At 42.0% G+C, this 14338-nt stretch overlaps 1 protein-coding gene across 1 annotated transcript; it reads left to right on the forward strand.

Annotated features, from left to right (window-relative positions):
* The first annotated feature begins 2459 nt into the window (after window positions 1-2459).
* On the forward strand, window positions 2460-13817 carry LOC308283729 (uncharacterized protein). The gene is made up of 6 exons (XM_080724201.1): window positions 2460-2588; window positions 4080-4268; window positions 6004-6117; window positions 7119-7274; window positions 11911-12030; window positions 12176-13817. Exons 2-6 carry the CDS (start codon window positions 4220-4222, stop codon window positions 12457-12459), a joined length of 723 nt encoding a protein of 240 aa, XP_080580327.1. The 5' UTR covers window positions 2460-2588; window positions 4080-4219; the 3' UTR covers window positions 12460-13817.
* Window positions 13818-14338: the final 521 nt, after the last annotated feature.

Here is a 14338-nt window from a genome sequence, read left to right on the forward strand (position 1 = left end):
AGATCATGTATTCCAGCATAGCAATGTTAAAAGGAGAAATGAAGACAGAGCAGAGGCCCTGCAGGGCCTCTGACATTCGTTGTGTCAACAACCGGTTCCAGCAGATAAATGGAGTCTGTCCAAAGGTGAAGCAGCAGAGCAGAGTCGGGTTCTCAGGAAACAAACAGACAGTTTCCCACCAAACGCCGAGTTTGTTATGGGTAGGAGTGAAGACGGAGACATAAACAATATATGAACTCTGAGGTGAGAGTTGCAGCAGTCGGCTCAGCCCCTCTAGTGGTTAAAAAGCCACACTGTCGATCATCCAATGGAAAAATGTCCTCATGTCGCACAGTTGACAAGATACCAAGTCTCCACCCTGTCAAATGAAGATAAGAACAAATATTACTGCCTGACAGACTGAGATACGCGCAATATCTTTTTCTCCGTCGCATCACACTCGTGTGCCCGCTACGCTGAAATCCATTGTCTACTGATCAGTACTTTTATCTCGGTCCTCCGTGTTATTTGTGTGTCAGTTATAGCTAATTTAGGCTCGTAGATAATGATAATTGCATATGCTGTAATGTTTTTTTATTTTTATTAAGTAAAATAAATATTGTCGTACAACAACAGACGTCTTTTATTATTAGTATTAGTATTTTAAAGCAACATCTCGCCATTAAAGAGCATAGCTCTGGCTTCACCTTCTGGTGGATAGCACTTTTGAAAAGAAGCCTTTCAATTACTGCATGTTTTTGTGAGGGTATCAACCCCAGGAGACACAGGGAGAACATGCAAACTCCACACAGAAAGGCCCTATCGCCGACCCAACCTAGGGTGTGGGCGCTGATGACGCGGAGGGAGAAACACGCCCCCAGCACCCACAGCGTCCCCCGGCGGGAATCAAACCCAGGACCTTCTAGCTGTGAGGCGAAGTGCTAACCAAAAAAATAATTATTAAAGATAAATAAAAAAAGTTATCGAAAAAACACGGCCTGCTCACATATTAGTATGAGTCACCAGAAAAAAATAATGGGTGTTTTAAAGCATGGTTAAAATGAAGTTTGAAGTTACAATGGGTGTGTGTGGGGAGAGGGCCTGGTAACATTTACATCAAATATCTAAATATTCAATCAAGCTAATTAAAAACTGTTCAGGGTGTTCATAAAAGCCTGATTAGATGATAAAATTACCAAAAGTTTTTTTGAAAGTGAAATATCCCTTTAAGGCAAGCTTGCGTCCATTTAGGGAAATAATAAGCCCTTTTGCAAATCCCGCCCCATTCTGCCCTGTTACTATGATAGTACATTTGACCCTGGGCAGATTGTTTTTATAGTGGCAGTGAATGGGATTTTTTTTCCCTTCATAGCCTCATTACAGCTATATAAAGTACCAAAGGAAAAACATCTAGGTGATATTAATAAAAAGGGAAGACAAAGGTACAGTAGTTACATTGCAAAACAGGGGGTTTACCCGAAAATATATGTTTTAATTTGTTTAATCCCAGTGGGACAGAATCCTCTTTGCAGATTCTTTTATAGTGGTAGTGGATGGGATTTTTTTCCCCTTCATAGCCTCATTACAGCTATATAAAGTACCACAAAAAACACATCTACGTGATATTAATAAAAAGGGAAGAAAAAGGTACAGTAATTACATAGCAAAACAGTAGTTTTCCCCCCGAAAATAAATGTTTTAACTAGTTTAATCCTCTGGATCAGAAAGAGAATAGACCGCGCATTGCATCCTGGGTAGGAAGAGGACAGAACTATAATCCTAACCTCACATAATAGGCTGGCTTTTCGTAATTCTGCCCATTTAAAATATATGTACCCAATCGTGACTCTTAGACCATTGATATGGTCCATGTGAACTAGTTTGTTGAAGCTTATTCATTATGATGCGCGAGATCACGGCCGAGATCGCGGCCGTACCGGGCGATCGCCGTGTCGCGCACTGCGGACAGTTTTGAAAGCCACATTTAACATTCTCCACTGCACAAACTCCACCCCCGATAGCAAAAAGTGAATGTTTTTTTCTGGTTGGCCAGTCAGGGAGTCTCAGGGACCAATCAGAAGGCTGACAAACGGTCTATTGGACGCTGCCCTCCCCCCTCCTCCCCCAAGGGCATGCTAGAGTTGTTTGCTTCTAATGTCTGTCGGAGGCCTGACTCTCTGCCAGGAAGCAGGCTGCCAGGCTCAGATAAATGAATCTCACACTCACTCACACACACACACACACACGCGCACACGCACACGCGCACACACACACACACACACACACACACACACACACACACACACACACACACACACACACACACACACACACACACACACACACACACACACACATAATTGATTACAGAAGTGCTTTATGTGATTGGCTAGGGAGAGTGAGGGGAGGGGACAGAGGGCTGAGAGGGACTGGCTTTTAATGTTTTGGTGAAGTGACCGCACCCATCCCTGTTTGTAGATGTGAACTAGGGGAATAAACCATCTGATGTCTGATGGTTCAAAGAGTTACAGTCTCCTTATTCTTATTTGTATTTTGTTCGTCACTAACACCGCCGGTGCTACAGTAGACTGCTGACCTGCCGACTTGATGTGAGTCTTTCATTTCATTGATTATCATATCATTACAAATGTTCACTTCTTGTACAGGAGTCGTTGTTTTAGCTTATGAATGATATACATTTCCTTTTACCACAAATTATGTCTCCTGTGTGTGTGTGTGTGTGTGTGTGTGTGTGTGTGTGTGTGTGTGTGTGTGTGTGTGTGTGTGTGTGTGTGTGTGTGTGTGTGTGTGTGTGTGTGTGCGCGCGTGTTAGTGTTTCCCCAGAAATCAGAATGTACAGTATGGGAAACATTGCAGATATGTTTAGGTGTGGAATTGTAATGTTGCTTTTGTTATATAGGCTATATCAGGGGTCTTGAACGTTTTCAGGCCAAGGACCCCTTAGTTGAGAGACAGATTAAGCAGGGACCCCCACAACCTTTTCATAGATTCCATATTCATCGTTTGACAGCACAATCATCATATTTTGGATTCATGTCAATTTGTGTTTTCGGATATTTAACCACTTGAACTGTCAATACTTAATAAACTTGACCTTTCACTCTGTAAATGACCAGTTGACAGATGATGATGATATGTATAGGCAGCGACGAGCATTATATGCTCAAGCTAACATGTTGGGGAGGAAATTTCATTTCTGCTCTGTTAATGTGAAAGCTAACCTCTTTAGAGCATACTGTACTCCTTTGTATACCGCCCCCCTGTGGGTTAAGTTCAAGAAAGCAAGCATGCAAAAACTTCAGGTTGCCTATAATGACTGTTTACGTATACTTCTGAGAAAACCTAGGTGGAGCAGTGCTAGTGAGCTGTTCTGTAACCTGGGTATAAGCACTTTTCAAGCTCTTCGGAGGAATTTAATGTATAGATTTATGTGTCGTTTGAATGAGTCGCAAAACTCGATTATTGGGTTGTTGATCAACCCCTGCCTCAGTACTACCAGGTACCAGTCTCCTTTCTGGGAACACTGGTACGATTGTCTTGTGTATAGATGATGTTTTATTTATGATTCTGTACAGTTTTATTTTATTTTATGAGTTTTTATGTGTCTTGTTATTAATGGACCCTGTGTCTTCTAAATAAAGTTGATTGATTGATTGATTGATTGATTGTACTTAGTCTGCTCTTTTTCCCCCCTACACCAAAGCTTTTTGCCGAAAATAGCCGATCTACAAGCTCACAACGCCTCGCGCTGCGAGGCGTTGTGAGCTTGTAGATCGGCTATTTTTGGCAAAAGTTCTCAGAATATGGACACTAGGGTTCAAGTTATTACTATAAAAAGGACTGGAAGATTTGGAGGACCCCCTGTAGTAACTCTGAGGACCCCCTAGGGGTCCCGGACCCCCTGTTGAAGACCCCTGGGCTATATAATTATGTTCGTGTAATGGCTGTGCCTGGGTATGTGGTTAATGTTTGATTGATTATTTTGTGGAATATTATATTAGTCCTGCACTCAGTCCTTCCTGTTAGCAAGAGAGCTGAATTGTTTATTTTGCCTGACCAGACCACGTTTTCTCCATCAGACCCTGCATACATGAGGGCAGCTGCATGCCTGAACAGAGACCAAGTACTGTGAGGTGTCTTCACAACTAGTCAGAGGTCAAGAAAAGGAGCTTTACACAGACATATTAACAGCTGAACCACTGACTCAGTCCAGGACATCATGCATTATTTGCTCATACTGATCATTGGGGTCACGCTTTTCCCTAAAGGTAACTGTGTGTGTGTGTGTGTGTGTGTGTGTGTGTGTGTGTGTGTGTGTGTGTGTGTGTGTGTGTGTGTGTGTGTGTGTGTGTGTGTGTGTGTGTGTGTGTGTGTGTGTGTAGTCTTTTCTATTTCTTTATAGCAAGGTGCATGTGTGTGTGTGTGTTTAGTCTTTTCTATTTCTTTATAGCAAGGGCATTTTAGAAACGCCCTTACGTGTGTGTGTGTGTGTGTGTTTAAGTGTGTATTTGTTTCTTTATTTACAACCACATGTATGTCTCCTGGTACAGACTTCAACCATACAACTGTCCAGTGTTTTATTTTTTTTGGTCTTTTTTTATCTTCCATGAAATCCAGAATCAATTAAGAGGGATAGACATGTATCATGAATTAAAATAGAAATGTAACAACAAAATACAACAACATACCGGTACATACACAACTCAAAAACAAAGTCAAGACATAAAGGAAGAAAACAAACGTAAACCCACCCACCCCTCGTTCCCCGGACCAACATTGTAATTATTGCGACCTGACGGTCGCAGTTACTATCAAAACCTCGACCAGCTGTCCGTCCGTTAGTCCGTCAGTCCGTCAGTCTGTCTGTCACACGTCACACTTTTGCCCTGCTCATATCTCCGCAACCGTTGCCCCGATCCATGCCAAATTTTGCATACACACAATCAATTCTCACTTGTCCCTCTTCTAGCGCCACCATGAGGCCGATTCTTGCAAAACACATTTATGGACACTGCATGCTCCTACAATTTGTCCCTAAAATCACACAAATCGGTACACAGTATGTCTACACTCACTGTTGGAGATAAACTATATCTAAAAAGGTTAGCGCCCACTGACGAAATGTTAGGTATTCTGCTTTTGAGTTTTGTTTCCCTGCAGAGAAATGCATGCACCTCTTCACAACAGTTTACTTTGTTTAGTTTTTTATATTTAATGTGTTTATATTTACAGGCATGCATTCTTATCTAAATATTCCTTTTGTCATTCCAAAGCTATTAGTAATTGCACTAAATGCACATTCATCATTTTAATCCAGATTTTTAGATAGGCCTACACAAAATTGTCCATATAGCATCCTATAGTTACAGTTTACAGTTTAGGCATTTAGCAGACGGTTTTAATCCAAAGCGACTTACAATAAGCAGATAATACATCACTATAATAAACAAGATAACATGTCAGAACATCAACAACAATATAACAAATGCATATGAATATCAATAAAAAAAAAAAAAAAAAAAAAAAAAAAAACCCGATATAATCAGTAAAGAAAAAAGCATTCTAAAAAAAATAAAAACAAATGCTAACTAGCTTCATGTATGGTCATTGAGTGTTTCAGTAGTGCTATGGGTTTAGGTGGAGTCTGAAAAGGTGAGTCTTCAGTCCACGGCGAAAGCTAGCGAGTGAGTCCGTTGTTCTAAGTGCGACAGGGAGTTTATTCCACAGCTTGGGGGCCAGGAGGGCAAACTGTCTCGGACACATATGTTATAAAACTACAGTTTTAACTCCTCTTAGACGTACTGTGTTAACTGTCATAACAATCAGCTTTTCACACTGTTTTGTGTCACACAAAAATCTAAGCCATGCAGCCATTTGATTTATAGTTTTGAATCATGACTTTAGGCTATGACATATTCACGTTAGAATCATCTTGGAACATGTGTCAAGTTTGTTAGTTTTCAACTGCAACCTGTGTGATATGTTCTACCTGTTTTCTTATAGCCTATGCCCTGAAATGTGGATGTGATACAGACGGAACACCCTGCAAATCTGGACGAGTAAAAGACTGTCCTGGAACCCAGCAATGTGCTGCATTGCTAGTCCAGGTAACTAACGGTATGTGATAGAGGTACAGTATAGAGTATAGACTAATAACATATTGTCACTTTCGGGCAGAAACCTCATACAGCAGGGTTCCCCAATTAGTTTTCCCCAAGGGCTGAATTATGTCTCGGGTACCAAGCCGAGGGCCACAGCATTGCAGGGGGCGACGGCGGCGTTTCCGCTACTCCAGCGACTGCGACAGTTCAGATATCATCGTTGTCGGGTGAAAATCTTGTATGTCCAAAACCATTCGTTTTGCATTTATCATTTTAAAAAGTATTTAAACTAGTGAAAACAGACGATCTACAAGCACACAACGCCTCGCACTGCCCTCAAGCTGTCAGGGATGCTGACTCACTAGACATTTTTTAATCCAAGCTAAAAACCCACCTCTTTTGCCTGCACTACGGTTTGCCATAGTCCATGAACATCGTCATGACCAAATCCTATTAACCCATGGTTTTTAACATTGGATTTTAACATTTAACATTGCGTTGCTTTATTTCTATATGATCTTTTTGTCCTGTTTTTTTGTTGTTCTTCACAATTGACAGTTTTTTGTTGTTTTTCACATTTGAATGTTTCTTATTCTCTTTGAAATTGTGTTTGTGTTGCCCTGTTGTGAAGTGCACAGAGACCCCTCGGGGTGATTTTGTAAAAAAAATTGAAACTGAAACTGAAAAACTTGTTACTGCTCTTATACCACCATTATTACTGGGGTTGGTGTGGGCCAGACAGTAGCCGCAAATGGCCCGCGGGCCGCCTATTGGGGAACCCTGTCATACAGTATCTCAACGTTTCAAATGTGTTCGTTTTCTCATGAAGTAAAGCCCTGCTTCATCATACAAGACTGTCGCACAAGACCAGTGCACTGTCCTTGTAGATCTGCTATTTTCACTATATTAAATCATGTTTTACATTCAAGGTTTCCACCCAACAATGACGATATCTTGAGCAGATATTCTAATGTGATGACATTATTTGGTTGAAGGTAATATTTTGTTTATTTTCAGAGAAAGAGAAAAAGGGTGAGGTGAATATAATGAGGAATTGCATGCCAGTCGATCTGTGCAAAACTGGCTCGGTGTACATTGGAATCTTCAGCCACTATGAGAGCATCCAGTGCTGTAATTCCACTGACCTCTGCAATGATAAATTTTCAAGCCATGGTAAGTATACTAGTAAGACGCCTCAGGGCGACATGCGACCTCTCGAGATCGCGCCATGTCTTGGCCATCTGGCCAGTAATGTATATCGGACCAGTTACCCATATATAGAGACCCCTGGTACCCATATATAGAGACCCCTGGTACCCTTATATAGAGACCCCTGGTACTAGGCCTGTCACGATTCACTCAACTCACGATACGATTCGAATCACGATTCAAGGTCCACAATTCACGATGTCACGATTTGTTCAACACAAATTTATTTCCAGAAAAATTCCCCCCCAAAAGATCCACAATTCTTACAGTTCCAGTATTTTCTTTTCTTTTAACAATACTGTTTTCTCTTATGCTCTTTTCAATACAGTAGAACTGTAGAAAAAACAACAATTACATTTCAGTTCTCTTGTCTTCTCTTACAAGGAATCCTGAGATTTTTGAGATGTTCTCTTATCCTCTATACAGTAGCAAATAGCAAATGACGGAATCAATTCTTAAATGTCAAATCCTGTTCTTTTTAAAACAATATTCTTACCCTCTTTTCAATACTGTATCAAAGAATGCCTTTTTCCTGTGGTACATATAGCAAGCCAACTGTACTGTAAGCCAGGCACAAACTAAGTCATAACAACTCTTACCCTCTTTTCAAAATCAATACTGCATCAAAGTCCCAAGGCCAACTGTAAATCAGGCATATTTATTTTTCTTTATCTTAACACTAGACCTTACCCGTTTGAATAGCTCCAAAATATGGGAGCATAAAGTGTGTGTTATGGGGAAAGTAACTGTAACTGGTGCGTGCATGACAATATATAGGAGCATAATAATGTAAAGAGCAGCCCATTGAGGAGTGCATATTATTGAGACAGACAGACAATGTGTAGAAGGATTGCTTTGCTATAATTGTGAATATAGTTGATCAGTAAAAATGAAATACCAATAGACCTACATCAAACTTTGAAATGAAAGTAGTATATTTATGATGAATGAAAATAATTTGTCTGAACCAGCCACACAAATATGGGCTGTCTTCCTCCATATATGGGCATTCCCATATGAAGTCCTGTTAGATATGGGCTTAACTCTTTCTGTGCGAAAACCGAATAATATCGGTTCTTTTTTCCATTCCAATACTAATTTTTTAATCTATTTCGCTTACCCTGAGCTGCTAGTAGCGACGTGGGTGGTCCTGGCTCCTCCACCGCTTCCCAGCGAGCCATTCTACTTGTCCCGATGATTTATTCCATTGAAAATGGTTTAGAAAAAAGTTTAGAGCCCCCCTAAAAAAACGCTGTTTCAGCAAGACGTATTAAGGATTACAAGAACCGACATTTTTCGGTTCCTTTAGTAAAATGAATTAAATAATCGGAGGCATCAACGATCGCCCCGGTCTAATTTAGCATCCTAGCACAAGGCCGCGATTCTGTTTACACGGCCTGTAATGGGAAGAAAAGGCCGCGCCACGCCGCCCACTCCAATAGAAAAACACATCTTTACAGCGGATTTTCTCCGGATTGTGTTCCGAGGCCAGCAGACAGGTTATTTTGGCGGCTGAATAACTTTAGATCGCTCTTCTAAAAAATTATATAGTCGATTGCTAACTGATAGCTAACTTCCTCCGGCTCGCTAGCATAGCACTCATTCGAGTGAAAAGCCAAGCCAGTTCAGGCTGGCGAGCCGGATGTGATAGTGAATGCCTACGGGAGAATGGCTGGCACTCTAGCGGCACCTAGCGGCGCCCGGCAGTTATTGAGTTAATATTGATGACATCAGGGATCTCCATGTATGGGCATAAGAGGGATTGTGTTCGACTGCTTCCCATCAGGGCCGTAGCGCGTCTAATCAGCGCTCTATGTGAGCTCTCTCGAATGCACCTCTCTCCACTCGCGTGTGCGCGCTAGAGCTTAAAAGTTCAGCCCGAGCCCGACGGGACCCGACGGGTCGGCGCGGGCTGGGCCGGGCAGGGCCGGTTTCTGCTATAAACAATATAAGCGGTCGCTTAGGGCCACAACCACTAGGGGGGCCACATCAGAGGATGGTTGTGTTGGGAGTGTTAGGTATACTGGTTATACAGTATGGATAGGATTGCGCACCTGTCCTGGATGAAGTATTTCTGCTTTTATGTAGATCAGGTGTCTTCAACGTTTTTCCGGCCAAGGACCCCTTAGTGGCTTAGCTGATAGAGAGATGAAGCAGGGACCCCATACTGTATATTCGTATTTATTAGAATGCTTTCCATTCTGTCATACAGAAACGTGAATGGTGCTTGCATTGTAGTCTTGCATAGAACTTTAACATTCTGTGCAGTGCACAGCACAACCCAGACATTGGCCGGTTTTCCCAAAGCGATTTTAGCCCATCGTAGCTCACGCATGGTTGTAGAGACCAAGCCCCAACCGTCATGTTCCCGTGTTTACATGGGTTCGGGCAGAGCGACTTATTTAACCCCCTACAACTACACTAACATTCAGATTTCACAAAGTGCTTAATAAAGTCTCACTCCTGTCTAAATTCTATAATTACCCGTATCCTCTGTGTTCTTTAATAAGAAGCCTTTTTATATCCGATCGCGTTCTGTTTTCCCATGTATTTCCTGGCGTTCCCCATGCGCACCAACCCCATTGAGATAAACAGACAGTGATCGGATAAAAAGGCTTCTTATTAAAGAAAACAGAGGTAGACAGGTGTGAGACTTTATTAAGTACTTTGTTTGTGAAATCTGAATGTTGTAGGGGGCTAAATAGGTCGCTCTGCCCGAACCAATTTTACGCGGGAACATGACGATTGGGGCTTGGTCTCTACGACCATGCGTGTGATATGATGGGCTTACGATGGGCTAAAATCGATTTGGGAAACCCGGCCATTGTCATTGAAATTGTCATTTGTCAGCCAGCTCTGTGCAGTTAATTTGGAGAAGTAAAAACTCCTGACGAGATACATGACTTAAAAATGCGTGACAATGTAAAATCCACCAAGCCTCAGAATGGTGAAGTAGAGCAGTGTGTTATTCACAGCTTCTTCACAGCTTTCATGACATCTGACAATTCAGCACTAATGTCTTTGGCAGCGACTGACTCCCTAGTCCCTGTGTAGCATGCAGTTTAACCTGTGACTTGTGCAGCATGCATTGCCTCCATCAGGTGCAGGTGCACATATTGTAGGGGATCCATTAGCTGACGTTGTAGGGACAGCTAATCTTCCTGGGGTCCATATAAGATACATACGGTTCAAATATCCTATAAAAACATGTAAATAAATACATCATTACAATGCATAATTAACATAAATCAATATCGATCTTGTTGAACCACAGTTGCTCTCCACCCTGCTCTCATTCAATACAATGTCTGTAGGTTAGGTTGCTTTGTTTTCTCATCCTGATAAGTCTGAAAACGTTTTAGTCGAGCACGGCAGTTTCGTGTTAAAACCAGAGGGCACGAAAATATCAAATTACGTTTTCAGAAGGCTACTAGCTATGCAACACTTTTAAAACCACGCAGCAAAAGAAGGAAATGTTAACATTTCTCAGACATATTTGGGTGTGAACTTCTGTGAAGTGTTGTTTGCATAGGATATTATGCAAGTAACACTCAAAAGTGTGAACTTGCTACTGCAGGTTCTTTTCACAGGCTTTTTAACAGTAATCTGTTATTAAATTATTAAGGCTTTGTGGATCACTATCATTCATTTTCATATTTCATGATTTTTACTCAACCCTGATTTTTATCTCCGGGGGTTTCGGCAAGAACTTCAAGCCACTTTCAACCCTAGTTTTTGGGGGCCACCAAAATAAATCTAGCTTAGGGCCACCAGAATCCTAGAACCGGCCCTGGGGCCGGGCTAGGCCGGGCTCAATTTGTCACGTATATGTCGGGATTGGGATGGGTCGGGCTTTTAAGACTCCCTAATCGGGAGATAAGCGTCGCAGGCCAAAATGTGTAGGAGCAGTGTCCAAAAATGTTTTTGAAAAAATGGGCCTGATGGTGGCGCTATATGGGACAGATCCATGTTGATGAGATGAGTGTAGACATACTGTGTACCGATTTGCGTGATTTTAGGGCAAAATCTGTAGGAGTGTCCAAAAATGTGTTTGAAAAAATCGGCCTGATGGTGGCGCTATATGGGACAGATCCATGTTGATGACATGAGTGTAGACATACTGTGTAGCGATTTGCGTGATTTTAGGGCAAAATCTGTAGGAGTAGTGTCCAAAAATGTGTTTTAAAAAATCGGCCTGAAGGTGGCGCTAAATGGGACAGATCCATGTTGAAGAGATGAGTGTAGACATAGTGTGTACCGAGTTGCGTGATTTTAGGGCCAAAATTGAGCAGTGTCCAAAAATTTGTTTTGCAAGAATTGGCCTCATGGTGGCGCTAGAAGAGGGGCATGTGATAATTGATGGTGGAGGTTGTGGTTTGGCAGGCAAGGAGTGTGTGTGCAAAATTTGGCATGGATCGGGGCAACGGTTGCGGAGATATGAGCAAGGCAAAAGTGTGACGTGTGACAGACGGACTGACGGACTGACAGACGGACAGCTGGTCGAGGTTTTGATAGTAACTGCGACCTGACGGTCGCAATAACACACAAGGGTCAATTTATTTTATAATTTTATAAACATATCAACATATAAACCTTACAGATGGGAAATACTGGCCGTTTCCCAGTGGCAAGAAGTGCTACACTTGCACAGATCCAGAGAACTGCGGCGACACACAGACGACTTTAGTGTGTGAATCAAAGCAGGACCGCTGCATCTCAGGTAAATCATCCTATTGTTACTTCAGACGACTGCCTTTCCGGTTTACCCAAATATTTTATTAAGTATTTCACATATCCTCAGCTCAGAAAAGTGCTCAATCATTTTTACAGAGTTAACACAGACAATTGTTCATTTTTGTTCACAGTGATGGAATATAATGGAGGCCGAAACAAGACCATGATTGGCTGTGCCACGCAGAGCTTGTGTGGAGATTCCCAATACATGCTAAACATGCTGAAAATTAACGTGTCCAATGATGCTACAATAAGCTGCTGTGAAGATGACTTTTGCAACAGTGTCAGAATGATTGATCCTACCAGCACTGCTGTCAATCCTACAAGTCCCACAAACCGGGCTCCTGGTAGCACCGGTGCTATTAGCCTCCTGTTCCTGGTAGCACCAGTGATGTTGGCCTCCGGATCTGGGTAGCCCCAGTCAGCGCCGGCCGAGCCAGAACTGCCCCTCTATTCAAGCTCTGTTGGAGCCGCCCCCTCCCCCCCGCATAATCGGTCCCCGCATTACCAGTAACTCAGGTGGGTTTCAGAATCGGGCCCGCATTGCCAGAAACTCCGGTGGGTTTCCTAATCGAAACGTAAACATTGGCCTTTTAACATAGGGCGCTTTTAAATGTTCGCAGCCTCTCGCCAGTCGCCACCTCTATAAAGTGTCGCGCTAGGCCACATATGTCAAACTCAAGGCCCGGGGGCCAAATCAGGCCCGCGAAGGTATTAACTTTGGCCCGCGGGATGATATTTAATTACTATTAGAATTGTCCCTCTGGTATATTGCATGCACCACCATAATACTACAAGTCCCACGATGCACTGCAAGTGCTTTGACGCGTATCAAGGGCCCGCAAGCGGAAGCGTATTGCCTGTGGTCTCCCCAAAAACAGGGATTTTCAAGCCAGGTGGGAGGCAGAGTATAGCCTACATGTTCACGGATGTAAAGGGCAAACCTGTGTGGAATTGATTTACTTTCTCATTTTACTATATGAAATCAGTGGTGGGTAAGGATCATAGAGCAGCAAGCTGAGCTTTAATAATGCATTCTCTATTTTTAATGCATTTAGTTTCATTTTTGCATTTATTACACATACACAGCCATTTACAATATGCGTTTGCGCCTATACTGCCAGGAAATTATTAATTTTTCAGAGTCACAGTAGATCTCCCTTATATGCATGACATTTTGGTAGGCTGTAGTCTATATAGTGTACACTAGATGTCGCCAGCGATTAAGGTCTCTGGCGATTGCTAGAAGGCCTCAAATTAGCAACCAGTCCATTCACTTAGCATTAGCGTTAGCATGGAACGGCCCGGGACCCGTGCACGCCATCCGCGCTCTTAAAAAAAAAAAAAAAGTATCGACTATGTGCCTTAGATGCCCAATTGACGCACAGAGCCTTCAAACCGGATCAAGATCCGACGTTTAGAACGTGAGATAGAGCCGAGTTGCTGTAATGGTTTCCAATGTAAAATATATGCTCGGGTACATGATTGACACGCTCGATTTCCGGTTTCCGGCGATGACGTCACTTCCATCGCAGAATCCTTGCTGAAGCTTATATGAAGCTAGAATGGTCATTTATAGCTCAAAAAATGTCAAAAAAATACCAAAATCATCAGAAAATGATCCCCAAGGCGACGTTTGGCGATCTGGCACGGTTTGGCGTCCCCAAAATGGCGATGAAAGGCGATTTGGCTAAGAATGAGTTAAGGGACATATTAGATTTTTGAAGGAAATTTACTTTTTGCTGTTTGCCGTTTTCAATTCAATTCAATTCAATTGAATATATTATATAAGAAAATATTGCAACTGATTTTAAGTTTTACTTTATTCATTTGATGTTATTGCAAGAATATAGGCTGTGATAGGTCAGGTTCAATATGTGCAATCATTTCAATACGTTTTAAATAAACTTTGAACCAGTCCGGCCCTCGACTTGTACCATTTCTTACATTAATTGGCCCTCTTTGTATTTGAGCCTATAGGCACGGGCCGGCCCTGGCCCCAGTATGTAAAACTATTCAAATGCACTACTTCTTTTGAGACAAAAATGAACTAAAACACTCCCTGAAAAGATCTGTTCAGTTTTCAATGTGTTGAGCTCTCTGTTGCTAAATATCGATTGGCTGAAGAGATCATAATACATTATGATTACATAACTTTTTAATTTCAAAAGTACATTTCTTTAAAATAATAGATCTGATCTCAAGATGTTCTGTTCTCGGCTCTTTGTACGATACAAGGTCTATGATTCATAGATCTATTATTTATTTCCCCGCTTTTTTAGATTCATAGACTA

Source organism: Nannobrachium achirus (genome assembly GCF_963921795.1).
Source record: "Nannobrachium achirus genome assembly, chromosome: 4".
In the NCBI taxonomy this organism is placed as follows: domain Eukaryota; kingdom Metazoa; phylum Chordata; class Actinopteri; order Myctophiformes; family Myctophidae; genus Nannobrachium; species Nannobrachium achirus.